Source organism: Heterocephalus glaber, unplaced genomic scaffold, assembly GCF_053883595.1.
Source record: "Heterocephalus glaber isolate CG9 unplaced genomic scaffold, H.glaber_assembly_v1.0 deba00001472, whole genome shotgun sequence".
Classification (NCBI taxonomy): Eukaryota; Metazoa; Chordata; class Mammalia; order Rodentia; family Bathyergidae; genus Heterocephalus; species Heterocephalus glaber.
In genome coordinates this window covers 34,399,314-34,425,351 of record NW_028258315.1, presented here as the reverse complement: position 1 = coordinate 34,425,351, position 26,038 = coordinate 34,399,314, and the positions used below count along the sequence as shown (strand labels likewise).

At 37.6% G+C, this 26,038-nt stretch overlaps 1 protein-coding gene and 1 long non-coding RNA gene across 23 annotated transcripts in view; one reads left to right on the top strand and one right to left on the bottom strand.

Annotated features, from left to right (window-relative positions):
* The first annotated feature begins 588 nt into the window (after positions 1–588).
* Positions 589–4,316, top strand: LOC106010209 (uncharacterized). Its single transcript, XR_001184108.3, has 3 exons — positions 589–908; positions 2,142–2,277; positions 2,626–4,316. It is a non-coding gene; the product is annotated as an uncharacterized LOC106010209 (long non-coding RNA).
* The window catches only part of Zmynd11 (zinc finger MYND-type containing 11), a 107,706-nt gene continuing 84,002 nt past the window's right edge, over positions 2,335–26,038 (bottom strand). For all 22 annotated transcript variants that reach the window (XM_004854590.4, XM_087181258.1, XM_087181261.1 and 19 more), the window contains 11 exons: positions 18,638–18,715; positions 18,049–18,141; positions 15,724–15,811; positions 15,119–15,174; positions 13,932–14,009; positions 12,951–13,069; positions 9,253–9,460; positions 8,765–8,833; positions 7,684–7,956; positions 7,119–7,304; positions 2,335–4,647 (listed from right to left, as the gene is read on the bottom strand). In XM_004854590.4, coding sequence (XP_004854647.1) covers positions 4,525–4,647; positions 7,119–7,304; positions 7,684–7,956; positions 8,765–8,833; positions 9,253–9,460; positions 12,951–13,069; positions 13,932–14,009; positions 15,119–15,174; positions 15,724–15,811; positions 18,049–18,141; positions 18,638–18,715 — 1,371 coding nt within the window. In that variant the 3' untranslated portion in view covers positions 2,335–4,524. The remainder of the gene's footprint in view (positions 4,648–7,118; positions 7,305–7,683; positions 7,957–8,764; positions 8,834–9,252; positions 9,461–12,950; positions 13,070–13,931; positions 14,010–15,118; positions 15,175–15,723; positions 15,812–18,048; positions 18,142–18,637; positions 18,716–26,038) is intronic.

Here is a 26,038-nt window from a genome sequence, read left to right as displayed (position 1 = left end):
TTTGTTTTGTTGGGACCAGAGATCGAACTCAGGACCTTGTGCTTTCGAGGCAGGCACGGCACCACTGAGCTAAATCCCCAGCCCAAGACACTGGATTTTGAAGACAGTACAACACAAAAATGTAAACTCAATAACTTTTATATATTGAAATGTAATGCTTGGGATATAGTAAGGTATATCAATATGAACTTCACTTGTTTCTTTTCATGGTTTAATGTGGCTGTTGGAAAATGTAATTATATACATGCCTCACATTGTATGTTTTCCTAAAACTGCACTGCTTAATGGGGTTTATAATTTAGTGCAGTAGTACTTAAATGTTCATGAATTTACACGGCTTGAAGACCCGTCTCTCAAGTGTGGTCTCTAGTCGAGAGAATCAGTGTCTCGTGGGAGTCTGTGAGAAATGGCAGAATCAGCAGCCTTAGCCACCCCAGCCCCACCAAGTCACATTCTGCATGTTAACGAGGTCCTCAGGTGCTCTGTGCCACATGAAAGCTTGAGAGTCGTGATCTACATTATAGATTACAGTTAACTCCCTTCATCTCCCTACCCGTTTTTGTTCCTCCAATACCACTGGGTCAGGAATTCTTAACCTGAGGATCACAATAATTCTGGGCCTTAGGAATATATAGAATTTTATGCAGTTTGTCTTGTACATGTATATACACGTTCATTTTCCAGGAAAGGGTCCACTGCTTCTATTTTCCTGGAACTTGTTAGCAATGCAGATGCTGGGGGCGGAACTTGGCAATGCTTTAATAAACACGCTAGGTGAGCCTGAGGTCACGTTGTAAAATACTAACTTAGAAAGTGCAGGCAAAGAAAAAGGCAAAATCACTTCTGCATGGCAGTGTAGTCAGAACTGAGACTGGCACTGTGGGGACTGACTGGAGATGTGTGATGAGGTAAGGAAAGATGACAGATTTGATTCCAGACGCATTGAACTTGATAACATTGACTAACTTCAAATGTTTACTGGGTAATTTTCTATGTACAATTTTATATGTATATGTATTCAACCCTGGCATTAAGGGTTGAAAAAACAGGCTTTAAACTGAAACCTGAGTTGTAGACCTACCTCTGCCACTCACTGCTGGAGCAGGTCTGGGCAAGTGATTAAATCATCCTAAATTGACCTACTAGATCAATCCTGCCTTGGAGTAGCCAGAACAAAGCTATTGCTTTGCTATAGTAATGGCTAATTTTTTCCTTCCTTAAAACAAGATGGCTTCCATTCGAGTATACTATTTCCATGTTTTTGTTTTGTGTCATTTTGCTCAATACTGGAAAATGGCAAGCTGTTTATTAGTCTCTCCTAATTGCACTAATTCAATCTGGTCTTCCCCTTACAGAAGGGACAGTGTCACTTCCACTTGCTCCACCTCTTCTTAGAGGGCTCGTTCTTTTCACTTGGATCAATCACTTTTTTTAGGAACACTTGGGTAGATATGGCTTTTACTTGCTAATTTGTTTTTTGGTACCAGGGATCAAACTCGGGTCCTTGTGCTTGCGAGGCAGGTGGCAGAACCACTGAGCTAAATCCCCAGCCCTGCTTGCTAATTTTTTTGATTGAAAAACCCATTTTGAACAAAATGCTTAATATCTAGAATCAGAGTTGGTGTTTAACCAAGAGACTTTTCAATGAGGAACAGTAGTCTGTTGCTTAGTAAACTGGATCCAGCAAAACATACAAAATGAAGGTGAAGAGAATAGCCTATCTTGCTGTTGGAAACTTCAGAATCCCACAGTAATGGGACCATAAGACTCAATCCTAAATATCTGACCCTAGTTCTGATACGTACATCTCCAGGGCATTTTCAAAGGGGAAAACCAGAGACAGGGTGAAGTGAAGGTGGGTTCATGTTGGGACTAAAACTTAGTACCAGTAAACTAATGCCTGCAACCTTACAACAAGTAAATGAAAACAGCTGAGGATACCTGTCGGCTGGTTTTCCAGTTAAGAATCTCTTCAGTTGTGAATAATGCATCAGTTTTTGAGGCTGATATAGTCATCAGTATGCAACATTGATCCTCTCCTTTTTGAGAACTAGTGAATTTAAATTCAATTTAAATGTTTATGTGAACCAACTATATTTAACACTGATTTTTCTTTTCTTTTTTTTTTTTTTTTGAGATAGGCCTTGCTAAATTGCTTGGGATAGCCTCAAATTCACGCCTCAGCCTCTTGAGTACCTGGGATTACAGAACACACTGACTGAATGTGACACTGAACAGTCACCAGTGAATAACCTACAGTACCTGATCAACATTTAGGTGGGTTGTGTTGAGTTTGGAAGAGGGGACTGGACCAAATTAACAATTTATCAAAGCCAGTTTTTTAAATACATTTATTAACCAATGTTAACACATTAAATGAATCTATATATTGCTAGTCAGAGCAGCTTACAAAATGCCAGAATGCATCATAGAACTGGACAGCCACAATGAATAATTACAATGTGCATAGTGGCTAAGCTCAACACCTTGATATAGCTTTATGATTGCAGAAAATTTTAATAATGATTCCTAAAACAATCAATTGTAATTTTACCTAAAACTTTTACAAAACCAGGCCACAATCTCTTTTTTTAATTTTGTTTTTTTTTTTTTTTAAACACACAGTTTTCACGCTGTAGTAACTTGGAAATGTGCAACCGTGTCAACAGAGACAAAAAAGCCAAAGTAACACGAATCTCACCGTCATGCAGCTATCGGTTAAATATTACATACTCTGGAATGATTTTACACCAAAAATATTTCCACAATAACTTGCTCTCATAGGGGTGGATCGAAGTTTTAAAACTTGAAAAACAATGAAAGAAGGTTAAGTGTTCTTGGTTATGACCCTCCATCTGCGCCCCGGCACCGCGGCGACCGGGCCTGTTGCGCAGCGGCGAGGAGGGGCGATGAACCGAGTCACTGCGGAACCTGGTAGGTAGCTGTGGGGAACGGGGCTGCCAGGCAGGATGTACAAAAGAGTGCGCACCATTTGGCAGTAGTTTGTCAATTAACTTGTGTCACCTCCATCTGCGACAGCATCGGGATTGGATGGACGATGTTTCACAGAAGACTGACTTACACTTTCATCTTTAGAGTGACCCTGACAAACCTGGAGAAAACTTTTTTAAAGGCTTTTCTCCTGATTCTTTCACTTCCATTGAGAGTAATTCCTTTAATAAATATCAAAGGTCTAAATAAATATTTACAAATTCTTTCTCTAACCTCAAAAAACAACTAAATGATAAATGGGAATTTGACTTGGTCTAAGGTCAGTCTTTGCCAAAAAACAAAAAACCCAACAACATAAATTGTGAGATATTTTTAAAGAAAAGTAATTTAAGTTTTCCTGGTTGTATTTTATATATCTACGTATAAAGAAAGCATTAGTCAACTATCGATCCATTCCTATTGGTAATGCTTCTTAATCCAGACATTCCTCAAAATACAGACTTTTTACAAATCACGGCATCTTTAATACAAGAAAATTAACATGCATTATTCTTCATTCTGTGTACAGTGATGGAGTTCATTAGTAGGCAATGACCCATTACTACAAACATAACGGCTTCTGTGAAACTTAAGTGCTTTCTTTCCTTTTAGTATTAACTTACATACAAGAAGTGACACCAGATAATAGGCAGTTAGGATGATACTGGGAAGGGAAGGGGAGGGAAGCATTGAAGAAATTTGTATGCCTCATCTATAATTTCACATATGGATAAAGGTAGTTTTTGGCTTTTTATTTTTTGTTGTTTATTTTGTTACAAGCACTCATATTAGGACAAAGATGAAATGTGCAAACTTTAAAATTTAAATATTCATTTTCTCTAAGATCCAGCTCAGTAAAAGGTTACCCCAGTTCCCTGCAATTTTAAACTACAAGATCAAAGCTAATAATTTGTTATAAAAGTTATATATTGAAAAGAAATAATGAAAAACACAATTGGGAAATATTTAAGAAAAAATACGCAGGATTAGCCCTGCTGTGTCAACCCTGTTCCCTAAATTCAGTCACATACCCACTGGCATGACCAACAGATAATGCCTTTGAACAGTGAATGAAGCTGAGCCAGACCAGCTCAACAAGGTTAAGGAAGAAACGTCACATCAAGGTAGTATGTTTTATTCCGAAACAGTTCTGTAGTTCTTACATTCAGATCTATTCTAAATGTTTCTCTGTTAAACTCACTTGTATTCACCTGTTGTTTTTTAAAGATCTGTTGTTTAAAGGTTAAAATCTCTGTAAAACCTAAAAATGTTTTAAAATTTGCTGAAAATGCAACAAATTCTCAATTAAAATTTATTTAAAATAATACCCTCCACTGATGTTACTTTTTACCCCCTGAAAAACTCCAGAGGAGCATTAACAAAAGATTTAAACTACTGTGCAAAATTTCTTCACGAAAAGTGTTTAAAGGCTGGTGCAAAATGGGAAGCAAATTCTAAACAATTTTGGCTTCTTGGAAACAAAAACCGCTGTGTCTGAGGCGTACTCGTCGGGCGGGCGACGTGGAGCCTGCTTCATCTTTTCCGGCGGCAGGTGCGCTTGTGCTCCGCGTGCCAGTGCTCCTGCTGGCACTTGATGGAGCAGTAGGACGTGTTCCAGCAACAGTGGTACATGGCCTCCTCCTCACAGTTGTAGCACTGTGGACAGGGAGCAAGGCGCACTTTGTGAGATGGGCCAACGTGTAGACACCACTTAACACTGTATACCTTTGTCACTGTGTTTTCACAGCTCTTTTGGGCTCAAACTAACATGCCTGGAACATTTGACTTGGCATGTGTTTTGTGCACTGAGCAGCAGAAGGAAAGGACACAGTGGTGATGCCTGGGCCCACAGCATGTGACTGGTGCTGACCAACTCATGCTTCCCTGGCACTGTGCAGCTTCTGGTCCTCTCTGCAGGGCTGTTCCCACTGACACTGCTAAGCACTCCGAAGTGTACAGCCCCCACTCCCCAGTAATGTCACGGTCCAAATGTTCATGGCACTGAGGCTGGGTGGTTTGGACATGGAAGAAAAAAAACCAGTGAAGAAACTAAAACCTAAAGTTTCCAGTTGGGCTGGTAAACTAATGGTCATATCATGCATGAAGAGACATCCCTGGCAAGAAGACGAGAGCCTGAGCTGTGGTCACTAACACTTCACAGTGGGCCAGTAATAGAAGTTCTCCAGATAGACTTGGCCCTGTGTGTATGAGACAACAGACACAGATGAAGCTCTCAAAGATGCTGAGGGTCCTGGGGCCGGACCCAGGGAGAACAGCCTACATTGGTCTGTAAGAATTCTACCCTCTAATTTTTTTCTTGCCTGTGTATTTTATGCTTTGTTATGGGTTAAAATTAATGTTTTAAATTCTTTTGTGATCTTGTTATGACAGCAAAGCCAATTACTGTTAGAACAGTAGAGAGAACATGTTTCATTTTGGAAATAGCTTGGATGAATCAGATGGTTTGGGATTAGAATCATAGGCCTGTGCCACAAACTGGTCAAATAGATTGTTTATTTAACTTCTCAGTTTCCTCCTGTTTTGAAAATACTTTAAGCAGCACCATCCCTTCTCCTACCCCAAGTGTCCTATTATTTGCTTTAGTTGTTTTGCATCCATTTCTTTCTCTGTAGATACATCTTTCTTGCCATGTTTTACACGTCGCATCTTAACACCCATTTGGTCGCATCTGGCATACTCATATGCTTTCTGTCCAACTGTGTTCTATTTCTTACAATAATACAAGATACAATCTGATGAAGAGAAATGCTTGGGCTCTGGAGCCCCAGCTCTGCTAACTAGGTTTTTAATCATTCTGTTTAATGTCATAAGCTTCAAATGCCTCATGAAAAAAAATGGGTGTAAAATACACCAACATTAGCTGTATCACAGTTGGTAAAAGTGCTATAGAAAGCAGTATTGTAGTTACTATAGCCTCCTCTTCCCATTTCCTTTGGTTCTTTTATAAACTTAAGGGGATGTCTTCTCATACGCCTGGTGCCCACATTCTAGCTTTGTGTCTGCATGCAAGTAGAGTCATCACACACGTGACCCTTAGGTCTTCAGTGCCTGTTACCTTGGGTGCACCGTAATTCCCTCTCTAGCAATGCTTACTTCACTAAGTTCTCTCTATTTAGTCATCTAAATTATATGCTCAATTTGCCTTTGCCTTATGACCTGCCTTTCTAATTTGGTGTGTCAGGAAATGAACCCAGGGCCTAGAGCATGGTAGGCAAATGCTCTACCACTGAGCAACACCCTCATCTCTTATTTTACTTTAAGACAGAGTCTGGCTAAGTTGCCCTCCTTAGCCTCTAACTTGTGATTTTCCTGCCCCAGCCTCCCAAGTAACTGGGATTATAGGCATGTGCTACCACACCCAGCCCAAATCTTTATAAAATTTTTAAAAATGTTTTCTTTTTTTATGAAAAGTATAAATGTACTGTAGCTGAATAAAATGAAGAATAAAATTGCTGTAAAATGTTACACAGAAAAGAATTAAAATTGGAGCCATGTTGAGCTCTTGGGTGCACCCTTACACAAATACAGAAACAGATCACTGAGTGTTGTGGGGCTGTAAGAAGAGCACATGGCTCTTGTGTGTTCAGGAGCTTCCACCCTAAAGGGAGAACAACATTTACAAATGACACTTTTAGTAAGGTTTAAGAGAATGTAGAGATCAAGGAGGTATTATTATTATAAAAGTTACTGATTTCTTTAAAGGAATATATGTATATGTTAGGGGGAACAAAATCTGAAAATTTATTATCATGATACTTATATTTATAATTTCACAATTTGGATTTTACTTATTGGAAGTCACCAGGTAAAAGTTGAGGCCAATTTGCCCAGCAAGGTATTTGCATAGATGGAGAAGTTGTATCAATTAATTATAATGTACTGAAGTACTAGCTTATCTTTACAAAATAATTGAGAGCAATACTCAGTGATATGGGATCTGTGATTGAGAGTAGGACTTTTAATAAACAATTTAAAATAGTTGACAGTTTCACAGTTGCCCTTATTTTAAGAATAATTTTAACATATCCCACATATATCTTTTTGCATTGATTTCTATCAGACCTGATATCAGAAATAAAATTCTAAAAAAAAAGAGTGATATTTACCCACTGCTTCTTCTTGGTCTGAGATATTAATTGTTTGTGCTGGGTGGCTAGCTTCTTGATTTCTTCTACAAATTCTTCTTTACACTTTTCCTTTACTTGCTTACATTTTCTGTCCATCTCACCCTGCATGTTTGCTACAGCTTTATTTACAGCCTGTCTTTTTTCTTCTTCCATTTCAGAACGCAGCTGGAAGGAAAAGAAGTTAACCACAGTGCTTTACACGTCCATTCACTTCAACAAAACTTAACAACAGTTTCTACTAAAATGATGCACCTTTCCCCCTTCAATAAGATGCACAAAGAATTTTGGCAAGAAACGTGTAACGAATTAAATGACTATAATACTAATTATTGTACTCCTAATTTTTTTTTTTTTTGGTACTGGGGCTCGAACTCGGGTCCTTGCGCTTGCGAGACAGGCGCTGGAACCACTGAGCTAAATCCCTGGCCCCTGTACTCCTAATTTAGAAAGGCCACTGCGTGGTGGAGGGTAAGTCACAGTAGCCAGTACTGTGGGGAAGCAAGGTCCAAGTATGGGGGATGGCAGTAGCTGGGACCAGCTTTACCTTTTCCAGAGCTTCACGGACAACTCTCTCTGTCTCTCGCTTGTGGTCCGATTTCATCCTGTCTTTAAAGTCATTGAAAATTTTGGTGTACTTGTCATGGCACATGCTCTGACAGACCCCATCGCTGGTGGTCTGGGTGCTCCGGTGCAGCATTCTAGGGGAAGAGGCACTTAACTTCTTAGTCTGTGTTGATACTGACACCTTCTCGATTGGCTGAGGCATTGTGGGGATTTCCTGGCTAGAACTCACTGCTTCCGTTTCAGGCTCTGGTTCCTAAAGGGGAAGAAAAGTGGTTAGGTGCAAAACAGAGCAAGACACTTTACTAGATCAAGAACAACTTTATTAGGATAAAATTGCAGTTCTATCTATCTGTGTACTTAATAGCCTGCTGTTTAAAAACATGTAATTAAGATGTTCTTTTGTTATATATCATATCACAGCTTAAAATAAATAAATCCCCGCAAATCAGCTAATGAATGAAAAAATAGGGAATGGTTACACTAATATGAACAACCTCATTTATAATTTCATTACATATAAATAGTATAGGTTTGCTCTTAAATTTTGTCAGAATGCAAAAATCATTATCAATTTTTAATCACTTCTTTGGACTAGATTAGCAAATTTCCTAAAATCCTAAACCACTTCTTACTGCTTATGCATTTAGAATGTACCCAGATTTACAGTTTTAAAACATGCCTGGTTTAAACAGTTCAAAAGGGTTAAGCTTAACCATAGTCTCCTCCAGTTTTTAAGTGCTAGCATAATTGATTTATCAGACAAATGCTTTGACTTTTAATAATGCTATGACAGAATATCAGGTACCCAGCCATGTGCCCTTCCCACTTCAACTCTGTTCAGTGGTTGCTTCCTCAGGATAGAAAGTGTGAGCCTGTGCATGCAGTCTAGTGGCAGGAGACAATGACAGGAGTCAGAAGACTGAGGGCAGGCTCGACGGATGTGCTTTGACTGATGGCACCTGAGTTTCCCATGTACCCACCAGGAGGGACTGTCTTGACAGTACTTTGCGAACATTTCCTCTTTCAACTGCCACCTGGACACTGCAACGTGAGCAACTTACTTCCTTTTTGGGTTCCACACTTTGATTACGTCGGCCTTTCTTTGCTCTTGGTTCTTGAGTGACCTTTAGCTGTGGGCATTGTAAAAGTAGTATCACATTATTCCAGACTCTAGGAAATACCTTGAAAATACTGCTAGTGGACACACAGGTGAGAAGGGGGTAAGTTGCCTCCTCTGCATCCGCCCCTTCCATCCACTCAGTTACCACTGGTTCAGCTAAAGTTCTGATAACCGAGGGCTTGAGAAAGCCCCTGTACCTTCACTGAGGACAGTTAGTTGCTCTTCACATGCCTGAGTCAGGCTTAGGTTTGCTGATGCTTACATCTACTTATTTGTTTCAGCTGGCTTGGGTTTACTTGTACAGATACGTATGTTTGAAAGGGAAAGGAAGACATCACAAATTTATGTTTTACAGTGAGGAGTGTACAGTGAGATTTCACATTTAAAAATAAGAAATGATGTGTAGTTCCTTACCAAGACACAGCTCACCTGCTCATTACTGGTAGAAGAGATACTGGACTCCGCCTCTTCCTCACCTCGGTCCTCATTCTTAGACTTCCAAAATCTTCCTTCGCGAAGGAAGCGCTGGTGCAGTTCCAGCTCATCACAGGCCTTCTTCCACCCCATACTGCGCTTCACGTGCAGCCGGTGAATGTTGACTGTGATATCTTGGATGTTTTCAGAAGGAATCCAGGCCCTATGAAAAGCATTTGAAGGTATAGGCAGAAACATCCTAAATGGTGAGACCAGTGTTGAGAGAAGTTGGTGACCTCTATCCACTGTAAAGTACAATCTGTGGCACCTCTGACCTACTAAGGTTATTAGAGATAGCTTGATAAACTGACCAGAAACAAAACAGGTAAGGTGTTTTTACTGTTTTTCACAGTCATCCAAGCAAAAGTTCTTAGGGTTGGAGTGATTCACAAAGATCTCCTGACTACTCACTGCTCAGCTGAGCTTGTCATACTTCATATCAACATTCTTTGTAAGTCCTTTGAAACATGTTACTTCTTACTGTTTTGAATACTATAAACTAATAGGACCCACCCAGTTTTTTGCAGGTCAGCAATACAAAATCATTTGAAAATGCCCAGAAATTTTCATGGAGATACATATATGCATCCATATAAAATAAGTGTAACTAAAAAATATTACTTGCTAAGTTATATTTATTTTATGCCCCTGTGGATTACATAAACCTGATTAACAACTGGGAAACTTTATATTTAGAAACAATGTACTTAGCTCTGAACATAACATTAAGCACCTCTGAATTATGTGTGAAAGAGATTTTAAAAAAAGAATGGAAAACAGTATTTGGTTCTTTTAGGAAGAATGCTCAAAATTTGAGAAATTTTTCCTGGGCATTAACATCTTGACTGGATTTAAATTACTATGCATCTAGACTGTTGTATCAGTTCAGCAAAGGTTTGTGTGCACCAGTGGAAGACCCTACAAAGGACATTGATCTGACTTGATGATCATGCTTTGGCTGCCTCGCCTGACAGCTGCACAAGATGTTGCTGGTGGGGCTAAGTGTAAACAATTAATTAGTGGCTGGAATCCAGTGAGGTCTTGGTTCTCCTGTTTCCCAGGATGGTACTTCAGACCCTAACTCTGCCTTTGGGAAACTAAGAAATTACTGATCACAACACAGCTTGAGCTCAAGGTATTCTGGGGTGCTGTGGGGCAGGGGGTGTTGCCATTTGATTGTGAGAGGTCAGACCGTTTTATTTGTGCTTAATCTTAAGAGTAAGATTAAGATAAGAGGACAAGGGGAGAGATTCCAGACACAGGGAACATTGCAGATGAGACAGGAACCCTAAGGACACATGAGTACCCATCAAACATTGTTTTAAGAGCACAGAATACAGATGTGGATATGGCACTGTGAACAAAGACTCTTTTCAGTTTTCTGTTAATCTCCCTTATAAATATATAGGACACTATAGTTTTCATTCTAGGTCTTAATTATGGAGGCCTAGGGATACTGGGCCATTCTGAAGGAATCTGTTAAGAGAATTCTGGTCATGTGTGCTATAGCCACAAATAAATTCCTAACCTGTTTGTACAACCTAAGCTATGTGCTTTGTAATTTAAAATATATAATATGGTGTAATAGTAGACACTAACAAAGGCCTAAATTATTAAATTTCAACTTCTATAACATTTATAAATATTACAAACGTTTATACATAATACATCAACATTGTCTCATCTGGTTTAAGTGCTTTGTTAAAAACCTGGACAAAATATATACACTTTGAGAAGCTCTAATGCAGAGTACAAATGAAATTATGCTCATGGAAGAGTTCCCTGCCATTAGATTTTGAATTAGTATTCAACAGTCTTTAAGTCAATATATGTTTTGAGATCCCTGTACATAGCATGCAATCAATAAAAGTGTTTTGCATTCACCTTTTAAAAATAGATTGCTTTTAAGAGAAGGCTAGCTACCTGGAATAAACTTGTAACTTAAAAGGATATTTTCCCTCTTAAGTTAACCATCTGTTGAATTTAATAAAACTGATTCTTGGGCTGGGGATTTAGCTCAGTGGTTCTGCTGCCTGCCTCACAAGTGCAAGGTCCCGAATTCGATCCCTGGTACCAAAAAAACAAAAACAAAAACAAAAAAACCCCACGGATTCTGTTTTTCTCCTTTTGATATTTTGGAAACAGGGTATTCCTGTATGGGCCAGGCTGGCCTTAAACTCACTGTGTAACCTCCCCAGGCTGGCCTCAAACTTGGAAATCCTCCTGCTTCAGCCTCCCGAGTGCTGGAATTATAGGTGTGTGCCCACCATGCCCAGCTAATTCACTTAAGTGTCAACATACTTTATAATATACTTTTATTCGTTCTAATCAACTCCATTACTATAGTCCAGTTTTATAAAATATCACTGGGTACTCCCCCAAACCCCTGGCACTGCACAGTCCCACCCTGCCTATTTGGGTGTGAACATGAATTCAACTGAGTAAGGTGAATTAAGCATGTAATGTTAAAAAACACACTACAGTACTAAAAAAGTTAATTTTGTGTTGATTTTGTCATTGGTTGACATTTCTTGAGGCGATAATAGTGTCAGCTAAGTGTGTGTTTATTTAAGAAGGAACACAGAAATTTCAAGTACTATTCACACGTTCTAGTCACTATATTTCCATTTTCAATTAAATGAAGACTAAGTCAAGATTCACTATGGGGAAAAATAAGATTCCTCCTTTTGTAGCTTCCCTTACTATACTGACTTGTACTGACTGTACTACCTTCCTAGCATGATAGAAGACATTCATGGACTATCAATTTAAATCCTTGTAAAGTATAACTTTGAGATCAAGTAGCTGATCTCACTTTTCCCTTTTCTTTAATATTTATGTGAAATGAACCAAATTATTGATTTCTTTTTTGCCTTTATTAGACTCATTATTTTCTGTGTCCTATAGTAGTTCACAAAACTCAAATTCACACGTAATGTTATTAGTGACATTATATAATAATAATACCTTAGACTAATTTTCAATGTTCAACAATGTTAGGATCTTACTTCACAATGGAGGAGTTGTTTTAGTTTTATAGTCCTGTAGCTTAGCATTCTTTGTATGAGATATTAACTATGCCAAATAACTTTATAGTAATAAAATGGTTCCTACTTTGGGGATCCATATATTGTTACATTATGAATATATAATTTTTTAAGATTTCTGTAGCAATAGAAACTTTAAAATCTAGATTAGAAGCAATGTTTTTTAGCTATATGCATATCATTTTTAGACATACTAAATGTATTTGAGATTTTCTTCTAATCCTAAATTGATTATTTTTCCTTATGGCTTTATCAAGGTCTTGAAGATGCACGGTAAACAACTGTGATAGCTTTATAATATTATGCAATGGATTTACTCTTTCCACCCCAATGCATTATGAATTCAATCTAAGCTGTAATATGCTTCTGAGAATTAACAGGATCAGCTATTGATAATGTCCTATTTAGAAATGGTGTCTGAAAAATATCCAGAAATATAATTTATACTAATCATTATTAGCTGCATTTTGTTTTTTGTCATGTGCCGATCTTGTTTTTTCAATTTAAAATGTCCTTCATGCTGTTTCTAGTGGACAAACCACCAGTCTTTTCTAAGGGCTTCGCAGAAGCACAGCTATGGTCATTGCACACGGGCTCTTGAATTACCTCTGGTGGTGGTGGCCAAAAAAGCGAACGTCAACTTGATTGTCCTCTTTCTGCATGACTTTGGCTGGCCAAAACCCGAAACCTTTCATTTTAGCCCAAACCAGCTCATGATTAGGTATCTGAAAATAAAATGTTCACCTTGTCACAGTAAAGCATTAAATGTAAGTATACCACTAATTATTGAACTGCTCAGTCAGGTATAACCCATTATTTTGAAAATATTTTTGTAACTCCTAAACACATAGAAAGTTACAGTTCTTATTTGTTTTCACTCTTTTATCTTCAAAAGAAACACCCAAAATTTATATTGTGTAAGAGTAGCAATATAACCCTTATTTTTCAGAAGAGGAATGAGGCCACCTCTGAAGCTAAGGCCATGTGAACAACACTGGTATACGGGATGCCCTCACTGTGCTTCAAAAAGTGCTGTCCTGTGCCCAACAGCACCAACTTTGCCTGAGGATTTATTAGACACGTGAGAGTTTTACGCGGTGCACTGCCCTACTGAACCAGAGGCCACATGGTCCACAATGTCAGATACGCATAGTGGCATCAGGGTAGCATCTCAAGTGGCCTCCAAAACCAGTGTCATTGGAGCTGCTGACCTAAACACTCAAGAGGGTCTTTGTCAGCACCCTTCTTGAAATCATTTCATTTAGGGAAATTATACAGCCATAGACATACACAGCCTTAGATCTCTTACCAAAGAACACAAGAGGAAAAGCAAAAGTTCACTTGACTATTTACTAAGGGACCCAATGTTTAGTCTTATTAAGTACTTTATTTTAAAATTCAAAAATGAATAATGATCTCAGTTATTTCCCCATGTTTCAGATGTTCATACTAATTAAACCATATATAATATGCTATACAAAATAATATTATGGGAAAATCATAATATTTAAGTGAGTTAGCAATAAACTTTCCTGAAGCAATATGTTACACACTTAAGTAAAAACAAAACCACAAAATTGTACATACACAAGGATAGCAGAACCAATTGTCTGGACGAGCATTTGACAAATAGAAGCAGTTCTTGCAAAGCTGTAGTTCATCCAGCTGAAAAGAAAAGCAACTATGTAAACTTATATAAAATATATACATGCATTAAAATATATAAAATATTTTCACATAAATTAACATTCCCATTCAAGTACATCAGTAGTATTGAATTTTGCCCCTTATATAATCTATTAAGGTCACTTTACAAAATTTTCAGTAAGCAAACCTGGAAGAGCATATCACTTTGTATTAGAACCCTCTCCCCAGTCTCAGATGGCACATGGAGTAGAAGGTAAACGCTGTAGGACACCTGGCATGGTCAGCCTCTACGCTCTGCCCAGCTCCCATCTGACTATTCTGTGCTCAGATTAAACAGCGCTTCTTCAGAAAGGTCTTCCAGATCAGCACATACAAAATATGCACTATTGGTAATAGCAGTCCTCACTTTGCCTCTCCCTCTATTTTAGTCCCCTGCATGTTTTCATGACATACTCTTTCTAAGGGTAAAGAGATATATTTTATGTTTTCTTTTTTCTGGTCTGTCTTTGCAGAAGGCAGATTCGGGAGCAGAAAGTCTATACCCTGACTCTTTCTAACACACTGCCTGGCACATAGTCACCATTCAATAGATATCTGCTGAATGAATAAAAAGCATAGGTCAAGTTTAAAATGAGTAAAACTTTTTATTTACATTGAGGAACTTTAGCAAAGGTAATATAGTTATAGGCAAGTACTTCAAATAAGAAAGACCATAAAAACATTTATTGTATAAATATGCACTTTGTTCTTTGGTTGGTTTTGTGTGTTATTTTGTTTTGTTTTTATTTGTCTATATAGGCTAGTAGGGAGGCAAATGTGAATCCTTCATTCACAAAGTAGCAGTCATCATCTGCTTAATGCCACACGTTTATACGCGTTGTCTCACCAATACAACAGCTCTAAAAGGTAGTTGAAAGTTTACTTAGTAACTAAATCTAACTCCTAGGATTTCTTTGAACAGTTTTGCCAGAATTTTTTTCCCTCTTGCATTATTTCCCATGGATGTCAAACATGAAAATAAAATTATATTTAAAGGAGATGGCATAATTAAAATGCAGATGAGAGAGTGGAATCCTAAAATAACTGTGGATGATGGCAAGAGTTTAATTATCGGGCATGAATCGTACCTCATGACACGTGTCTTTATATAGCATCCTTGCAATGTCAGCTTGCTCACTGTCTGCTGTAATTAAAGATGAATAAACCTACAATCAATGATCTAGAAATATAAGACTATCAAACAATAGTTTCTCTGTGTTCTTTCTTTTTAACAAAAGTAGACATACACTATTTCAAAGCAAAACATGTATTTCAAACAAGGTGTAGGCAGCAAAATTAAATTTTATAGGCAGCTATTGTTTTATACTCAACACCACCACTAATTCTAAAGGTACAGAGTGACCTCTTGCCTTTGAATGATAGGCTATTAACAGGGAAACATCAGAATTAATCAAAGTGCTATAAAAAGCCCCTCAGCTAAGGCAAATACATAAAATTCATAAAGAATAATTATAGTTTCATCTGTTAAGAGTACTACAGTTTTGCCACTGGCCAGTCAATTTTATAAGCTATATCACTGAATATTCATAAATGTAAATTCTAACATTATTACTTATGTACAGATAATACTGAGGTATTAATTTTCTGAATTTAATGTCTTATAAAACACATTTCTCAACACGGAGTATAAATGGTATTGTAAAAAATGCACACAAAAGTAAAAGCATTCAACCTCCATAGAAAATCACTGTGTTGTGGAGAAGCAGCTGGGCGTCAGCTTTGAATTCTTCATAACTTCGATATTTCCCCTCATTCACTTTCTGTAGATGGCAAAAGACAAAAGAGCAAAAGAGTTACTAGTGAGAACATTTGTCTAGATTATGTCCACAGAAGTAGAGAATGCACACAGCAGAATTCTTCCAGGAGGACATCAGGACTACTCTTGTCCTGTACTGTCAACAAGGAACATGTGTGACAGGAACCAGTCACTCTGCTTTGTACTTCAGTGTCACAGCAAGACAAAGTGTGGCAGATCAGATACTCCTGCACCCCACTGTGTGCTCTAAATTATCTTCCCTGAATGAACTTTACAGTATCACCAGTTCATTTTGCAATAATGATGAAGGCTGCGGCTAAACTTCATAAATGGGTGCTCTAGTCAGTGGGATTGGTGAGGCTCAACCACATACCCACCATCCTCACAAGGAATGAAGATCAGAAAATAGAACTAGTAGCCTCTGTGACAGTTTACCATACCTACTAAGATATGTGAAGAATTCTGAATTAGGACTAGGTGCCAAATTATAAATAATTTAAAAATGAAGTATCAGGTGTTCCTCTAACTATCCAGGCAACATCAGGGTTTCTCCTATATTAGTGACACATGTAAAAGGATTTCCTTCAATGCATTCTCTGGAGCTTTGCCTTTGGCTGCCAAAGGGGGACCACAGAGAAAAACTGAGGTTTTGGTTTTGGTTTTGAGGTGGGTGGGTATGGCAAAGTTACCTAGAAATGGCAAGGAGGCATTTTCTTATTTTGGTGATACTTTTAGGAAACTGGCATGAAAATACTAGAAACCAGGCCCCCCTTTCATCCCCTGCCTTTGGTCATGCAGCTTCCTCCTGTTGAAATCTTCCAAGACCCAGTGCAACTGCTATCTTTTCCAAGCCTTCCCCATATTCTCCAAGTTGGAGTTACCTGCTTCCTTGTGGTATCTACAGTCACAGGGGTGTTTGCAAGTATTGATGTCTGAGTTCTACCTCTGAGTTTCTGATTATATTGGTCTGGGGTGAACTCAGACATTGGTACTGTTCAGGACCTCATCCAAATGATCCAATATACCCAGGTGAAAACAACTTCCCCTCAGCACTCCCACTTTGCTTTGAGTTTTTCTCTTAATTGTGGCTCATGTGTTGGTCTGGACTGTAAACTAATAAAGTCATAAAAATTTTGTCTTCCTATTCATATTCTTTACAGTACTTTTGTTCATCATCAGCACTTGTTAAACACAGGCCAAGACACCATTAACCAGGGAGCATTAGCTCAGGTCTTCAGGGATCAGACTGGGTAAATATTGGAACCTTCTGGGAAGAAATGCCCACTGAATTGGGTCTTAAAGGATTTCAAAGGGAAGGAAACTGTAAGCAAAGGGAGGGGAGTGCGACAGTGTGCTGCGCGCTCAAGTGTCCTTTATAGGCCTCACAGTTTAGGAGAAAGAGCTGTGTCTGCGGCCAGGAAATCTGGAAGGAGAGGGTAAAGTTCAAATTACTTTATTTTTTGCCCTAGAATTTGCTAGCCACTTTGAGGGAAAAACCTTCATTTATCCTTATGTCCACATAAGAACAACTAGCCTTTCTCAGCTAAAAGGATTAGGAAATTTGTAAGATGATTTTAAATTATTCCTGTGTATATTATTTAAATTATCTCCTAGAGGGTATTATGGCCAATCATGAGATTTTAAATTCTCAACAACACACAAGTAACACAAAGTTCGTAATTCTGCAATCCTGACTAAACGTGTCTGTTTTCTAGGTTTACTGTAATTTATAGTTAAATGTTAACAAAAACATTAAAAATCCTTAGTTATACTACATTAAATTAAGAACATTTAAGAATAATGAAGTTTCTAGTCATAATCCTTATGTTGTTGTTTCCCCAAGATTTTAGATTAGTTCTAGGCTCTAAATTTCATCTGAGAGAAACTCCTATGAACTACACTAAAACTAGAATACCATGTCCAGAAATGAACACTTTACATATGAAATAGTCAATTGCCTAGGCTAGAATATATTTTCTTTAATCAATAAGTACCAAGAAGGGATAGGTTTTTCAAAACAAACCTTTTAAAATATGGCACTCAATCTGCATTAGAGTGAGCACACAGAATTCACAAGTAACAATGCTTCATTTGGTAGTTATGCCTTTTCTTTCTTTAGTAAGAAAGTGGACAAAACACATTGTCATGGAAAGAATAGCAACCAGAACTGCTGTTTAACTATAAATTATCTTATTATTTAAGAAAATGTATTAGAGGTGGAAATAAAAGGAACCAATATACCTCTTGTATGGTGGGAACATCGACAGCTGAATGCACCAGCCTCCTGTACATTGGGTGTTTATTGTCCTTCCCCTTCTTATTAAGGTCTATAGCCTGAAAGGTGGTTAGATATATCAGTTTTAAATGTAGCTAAAGAGAGGCAGGGAAAACATCAACCCCTAAAATATTTTTTACCTTTAAAGAGAAATCTTACCAAGAAGTACTTTAAAAATTAATGAAAAAATGTATATGCACTATCCAGTTTCATGTAGCATTCCTTAAAGCTTTGATAGAAACAAAAGTTATTTTGGAAAGTTCAATTTCATTTTAAACATCGATAATCATCAACAAAAATGCTCATTTTAATAAATTAGATTTTTAAATGTGTTTTTAATCTAAAGCGGCTAACAAGATGCTTGTTTAAAAAGACCAAACAAAACAAAAAATCTAGTGTAGTATAGAACTGTTCACTGCAGAAAAGAAATATGAAAGCAGTAGTTTCCACACCCTATATTGATATTTGTTACTTCTCAGCCATTAACTTTGAAAGAATGAACCTGAATAAACTTTATTTTGGGAGATTTCATAAGATTCTCTGAGCAGGACTCACCCTCTCCTTCATTCGGGAGACAATGAATCTCAGGTATGTGCCCATCTCCTGTTTATTTGTATTCTTCTTCTTAACACTCTGTTAAAGAGAGAAGAGGCCAAATATAAAGCTGATCATTCATACATCCATATTCATGTAAAAACTTATAAAGGATTATAATGTGCAAAGATTAAAAGATGTACCACTTCCAACATTTGATAAAGAGAAATCTTTGATATCTGCGTAACAGTAATAGTGTTTAATGCTACAAGGCAGGAAGTCAGAAATATTATGTTATACTTAACATAGTTTAGAAAGTATTGACTTCTAGCTGGATAAATTCTTTCTTTTCTTGACATTTTAAAACATCCAACAATTTTGGCTAAAACAAAAATAATAATGAAGAGTCATTTATTTAACCAAAAATCAATGACTAAAGTCCTCTGGGAACACCTTAAATTTACAATATTGAATACAGAAGTTCAATATAACATTACTCTTCAAAATTATTTTAAAACTCTGTCACATGAATTATGCACAGTGCAGCTGCACACTAACATCTCCATTTTAAAATGTTTCGATTTATTCAGCAATAATTCCTGTTTGTATCAGTCTGGCCTACATGCTAATTAGCTTCTTCATTTTATCTCTCAGAAAAAAATGTAACAAAAAATACAGGGTTCAACCTTTTATGTCATTTCTAAACAGCTAGGGAACAAGGACAAATGTTCCTATTTACTTAGTCAAACTCGAGACATTACCACAGTATGACATCAAAGCCAAAATGCTGGACATTTTAAAGCTAGAACACACTGCCAAGGAATTGGGTGTATTTGACCACTGTTTTAATAGATGCATTAATTGTTTCAGGCCAATAATTCCTGCCCAAAGAACTTAACACACAGGAAGCCATTTTAATATACTAAATACAGGTAGGAAAGAACATATTTTACATGTAACAGTATTTTTTGCTAAGGCTTAAACAAACTGCTTACACATACACATTAAAATATCTGACTAAAAAGCATAAAATCATTTTATTATATAGAACTTAACTTCATGTTTAAAGTGCTAGCTTCATTCCTCCCATGTGCACTTCCGTCTAGATTCTAGACAGCAAAGCACAGGAACAGACAATGCTTTTCTCCTCAGCCAGTTCTAAGACTTGTGTACAGAGCTTCTCAATGCCAATCATAGAGCAGTTTTCTCAACCTGTCCATCTACCAGAGGCAGGGATGGAACTTTCTGCAAAATGCAGGTAAGCCTCACTCCTAGGCATCTAGTTGGAATTCAGGAGGTAGGGATGTGGTCTGTTTGTTAATTTTTTATTTGCTAAGTCCTCAGGTGGCTTTTATACATGGCCCAGCCTGGGCGCTCTACAGGCAAAGCTAGGAGTTAAAAATGCAATGAAATTTCCTGAACACTAGGTTTACGGTGTTTGGGGAAAAAAGGCTAATGTTGCTTTACATCTCTGCCTGTGTCTGTGTCTGTCTGTCTGTCTCTCTTTGTCTCTGTCTCCATCTCTCTCATTCCTCAATCAGGTACAAATGAACTGAACTGAATTGTTAAAGAATAACATAGCCACATTACGGGGGGAAATGAAAAACTTCAGTAATTTATGAGCACCATATTGACCATATGCACTGCTGAGAGACACGAAGAATTTTAAACACTGACCTTCAGTTAGTAATTCTGTCTCTATACTGGCCTGTGTTGGGGTTTTTTTGGTGGGGTGAGGGGGAACCAAACCCTGGGCTATGAACACGGTAGGCAAACACATTACCACTAAGCTAAATCTCCAACCCACAATTCTTTTCTTTTTAATTAAAATGTTTTGTCAAAATAAAAATTATATTTACTTATGGTATACATGTTTTGAAATATGTATGCATTGTGGAACAGCGAAATAGAACTGATTATCATTTATATTACCCTCATGTAGTTATGTTTGTGTGTGTTAAGAACACTTAAAATCATTCTCATTTTTGACAAGATGCCAAGCATTTCCCATATACACAAGCATCTGAGGATTATCAACAGGCCCCTCCGTACACCAGGCTATGGCATGGAATGATGCTTTTGTTTTGCATCCTGCAAGTCACGCAGGAGGAGAGCACAGTGTATGCGAGGTACACTCAGCTAATTAACGCTTCGGAACAAATGTTCTCACTAGCATGGACATCCTTCAACACATTCCTCTCTGTGAAATAAGCAGTTTGATGAGCTGTCAGATAATGGAGAAGAGAAAAAGTTAAGAGTTAAAAGTGGTCACTTTTATTTCTTAGAACTTAGAATCTATCTTCCCTTAAAAAAAGAGAATAAAAACAAATGCTTCTAGTTATGTACCCTACTATCATGTCAACTTTAAAACATTTTGAGTAGGGGCCAGGGATTTAGCTCAGTGGTTCCACCACCTGCCTTGCAAGGGCAAGGACCTGAGTTTGATCCCTGGTACCAAAAAAAACCACCCCAAAATATTTTGAGTATACACTTAGCAATGCTGTGTTCAAATATTAATATCATTAATATTATCAATGTCAAATATTAATATCATTAAACTATGAATTTGTGCAAACAAGGATAAACCAACCAATCCACACCAGGCTAGACGTCTTGTAATACTATCAGTGGAGTTACAACTCTATTAATAGGTAACATATTATTCAGATGAAATAAAAAAACTAGCACTTTATATGGTACTGACATATAATTTTAATCTTTATTAAATATTATGCCTGGCCCTTCATTCTGTTAACTGTTAACTTCATTCTGTTAGCAAGAATACACTGCTCTCATAACTTTCTTCTGAGTAACTCAAGCTCAACCGGACGTTGTGAAGCTCAGCTCCCAACTGTCTGCACTCACTGGAGTAATGACACGGGAGAGGGTGTCCATGCATGACTGCCAGACTTAATGTGACATCCAGCATGAAACCCTGTGCTGGTGTCCCAAAGCTGCTGTGCACTCCGTGTGTGTGCAGGAGTATTTTTTTCTTTTCTGTGTTCTATTTAAACCTATAACTTACTTCATTCCCATAGTTTAATCTAAACTCTTTTGGTTTCAGAGCCTTACAAAATAAAGGAATCCAGGCCAGGGATTTAGCTCAGTGGCGCCACACCTGCCTCACAAGTGCAAGGTCCTGAGTTCGATCCCTGGTACCAAAAAAAAAAAAAATAAAAATAAAACAAAATAAAGGAGTCCAATGTTTCTCTGTGGACAAAATTATATATTTCTAGAATCTGAATTAATATCACTGTATTGAAACACTCTACAACAGTAAGGAAAAACCGTACTTTGGTTTAGGCAGCTTATGCACCAATTTGCTTCTGTGATTATCCAGTTTAAATACGGGTCTGCTTTCAGTTCCTGCTCCTTCCAATAAAGAATCTACACAATCGTGGGTGTCACATGCTCTTAAACCTTGGTTTATCTGTTGAAATTATGGGGGGGGGGCTTTACATTGAGCTACATCCCCAAACCTTTTCTTATTTTTTATTTTGAGAGAGGGTCTTCTTAAATTGCCCAAGCTGGGCTTCAACTGCTTCAGTCTCCCAAAGTGCTGGGATGACAGGCATGCACCACCATGTTTAATCATTTTTAAATGAACTGTTAACAGTATAACCATGTACAGCAACATTTCTTCATTTGGGGGAAGACTATGAGTATACATAGTTTATGCTGAGAACCTTAATTTCACAAAATCTCACAGTATAATAGAAGATGAAAATCTGATTTTGTATTATGTTTAAATTTGCTCAAAGCCAAGTTGTTATGGTATCTCTTCTCAACTTAGCAAGATCCTGTCCTAAATTTTTACAAGGGATACAGGCTAGGGATATACCTCAGTGGTAGAACATCTCTGGGTTTGATCTTCAGTACTACCAAAATAAAAATGAGGATCTGAACTCAGAAAACTGGCTGTTGCAGTAAAGTGGGAAAGGAAACATGGCTAAGTGGATAGGACCCAACCCTATCCTTCTTAGCTCTGTCTGATGAACTGTCCAGAATGTTCTCAAAATATGCCCTTCCAAGAGAATCTTATATTCCAAGAATACTGGAATATTCCAAGAGAATCTTATCCCTCATTTAACAAAATCTTCCTCTGATTTAGAGATCCTGCATCAATGTTTACCATCTAGGAAGCCTTTTAAAAATATCAGAGTCCAATTATATAAAGTCCTAAGCAAAGGCAAAATTTACCTATGATAGAAAACAATCAGAGCAATGGTTGTCTGGGGAGAGGGGTTTGGGACAAGAGCAAGCTTTCTGTGGCTTGATGGGATCTGGGTTACACTGATATATGCCCCAGTCTATTCCTTGAATGGCACACTGAGGACTTGCTCATGTCACCAAAACATAACTTTTCCCCTAAAGGAAAAATCCCACCAATGTCTAGGTGCCACCCCTAGAGATCTTGATTGAATTGGGTGAGAAATGGGGCTTACATGGTCACAACTGTGAAAACTTCTTGGGTGTTTCTGATAAGCAGCCCTCAATGTAAGCCACATCGCCAATGTCACAAGAAATGGATTGATCATATGGAGATATGCAGGCACATGTTGGGCGGTAGCTGAGATTTTAACCTTGGAAGCTATATTGACAGCATAAAGTGGAATATCTTCAAAGTTCTCTTTTAATGTGATCTTGAGGTCAACTCATGTTTCTTCCTTAAATCCTCAATTAGCAGATCAGTGTGGTCACAGGCTACTTACTAGAACATACATCTCTTACTACATATGTCAAAAGTACTGTGGTGATGATGCTTTAAGTATTCATTGGTTCTTTTATTATATTTAGAAACTTCAGTGGTTTTGGCTGTATAGAAGAAATGACCACATGGAACTTCACAGCCAAAGAGGATTATTTTATTGAAAGCTTCCAAGCTCCTTGTTTACTTTTATTTTTTATTCATGGCCCGAAACATCTTTTCTGGTGACCAATAAAGGATTCAACATTACAAAGCCCTCTCAAGAACCTAATGCATGGGCACATGTTAGCTGCTGAGCTCATGGTGGCCCTGGCCACAGTGCTCTGCTACTGGACCACAGAGCAAGACAGAATCCCCTCTGCAGACACACAGGCTGAGGCGCTTTTTCAATGAAGTGATGCTAAAAATAGAAGATCCTTAACAGAAGAACAAACTTTCCCATAATTTTTAGAAATAAATGTTTTCTGTGGGATGGGCGCGCAGCTTGGTGGTAGAGAGCTTACCTAGCACACGCAGCAAGTTCAATCCCCAGTACCACAAAAAAGAAAAAAAGTTTGTTGTAAGAAGCTTTCACATTTGATAAACTTTTTGTTTTTCTTTCCAATACTTTCCAACATTACAGTTATAATTTAGAGATTTAGTATTTCCCAAAAGGAAAACACACTGTTTGGCTTTCTGCTGCAAGGCTGCACTGTAAGTAAGACTTCAAGATGTCCTGGGTTAAGAATCATACAGCTAACCATGAAGCAGTCTTTGAGTTGGTGCCTGCCAGCCAAACCAAGGTATTTAAAAATGGCTTGAGAGAGCTACTACAACCAATATAAAAGAGCAGTCTGTTTCTTTCTTTTTTTTGGTGTTTTGAGACAGGGTCTCACTATATAGTTCATGCTGGCATTAAACTCACTAGGCAGCCTAGGTTGGCCTTACACTCACAGCAATCCTCCTGCCTCAGCCTCCTGAGTGTGGGGATTACAGGCATGCACCATCACATCTGGCTAAAAGAGTAACTTCGAAGGTAAATACTACTTTGTTTTTAATATAACTAAGTAGATCTGAAAACAAGATCAGAAAAATATAAAAAGAACACTCCATAATTCATGTAGATTATTTTAGATCCAATTGTATCTATTCTTCACTTGCTGGCTGTAGGATTCTTCATTAAAGACCTCACTAGGCAGGTCAGAATCCATTGTAATAAAGCCCAGTAAATACTGGTATGTGTTCCTATCATCTAGAAGAACTTGGTGATGATTTGGTCAACATGTACAAATAAGAAAGAAATCTTCTATTGCATGGCAAATTTGTTGCAACCATTTTAAATGATAACATTACGTACCTGAAACTAGGCTGTAAATGTGTGTAAGGCATCTACTAAAGTAAGATGTTCTTAAATAACTTATGGATAATGAGCACTCCCATTCTTTAAGGAAATAAAAAACATAGAAAATCTTCTTAAGCAAGTGATTCTTAAGCCAGTTACAGATAATTGCTGGGCTACATCAAATCAGATGATTTTAAGAAACAACAGCCAAACCATAAATCAAGACACCTGGAGTGACTGAGGATGAAATCTCCTACTAGCAGCTGTTGATCCTCTCAAAGTCTATCCAGAAAAGAATATTAATAAAGATACCCTAGAGCTATTATTTGAAGGAACATTCAGGACTAAATGCCTTTACTGGTCTGAAATCTTCAATCCTTCCTAAAGATGCAGCTTTTCAGTAATAGAAACATATTTTGGCAGTGAATGAATCTGTGGAAATCTTTGTCATTTCAGTACCGAGTATGCAAAAAAGTGAACAATCATAAACTCAGGTGTGGTTTTAAAAGTAATATATGCTGCTAAAGTTCACTTCGTCTAAGTCTTTAAGTCTGTGATTAAAAAAGACAAGGGTCTCTAACTTTCTTAGGGATTCCTAATATCCAGTATGTTCCTTCCACAACAGACTGACCAGAGGCTAATAGACTTTTTCTGTAAAGGGCCAAGTGGTAAATATTTTAGGCTTTGCAACCTCAGTTGATATGTGTTTCAACTACGTTAAGCCTACTCTTGTAATGAAAATAGCCATAAATAATACATGTTATGTGAATATAGCCGTGGCCTAATATAACTTGAATTTTTGTGTCATTTTTACATGTTATAAGATTACTATTCCTCTTTGGATACTTCTTCAACAATTCAAAAATGTAAAAACCATCCTGGACTCTTAATTTCTGTGAATGTAGACTCCATAATTGTCTATTTTAGTGTTCTTTTGTGAGAATTTTGAACAGTATCTGGCTCATAGTGTATGTTCCATAAATATTATACTGGTAGGACTGACAGTAGTCATTAGTATTCAGCTTCATTAGCTACTAGAAAAATTATTCCATGTATTTGGAACTCAAGGATATTAGGATTGGATTGGGGTGTGGCTCAGTAGTAGAACAGTTGCCTAGCATGCTGCAAAAGTCCCTGGGTTTGAGAGAGTGGGGGAGGGAGGAGAGAGAGAGGGAGAGACACTAAGAGAGACTTTCTTCCAAAAATGTGAAAGTTACTCACACTCAACTCTGTGTTAGCATCTTGATCAATGTGAGTAATTTTGTTTACTTCTGATGTATGTGCCATTTCACTGCCAGATGACATCTAAATATCCATCACTGACTTCTGACAATCACGGTGATGTATTATTCTAAGAAGCACAGTATCATCACATCAGTGTAAGTAAGCACAT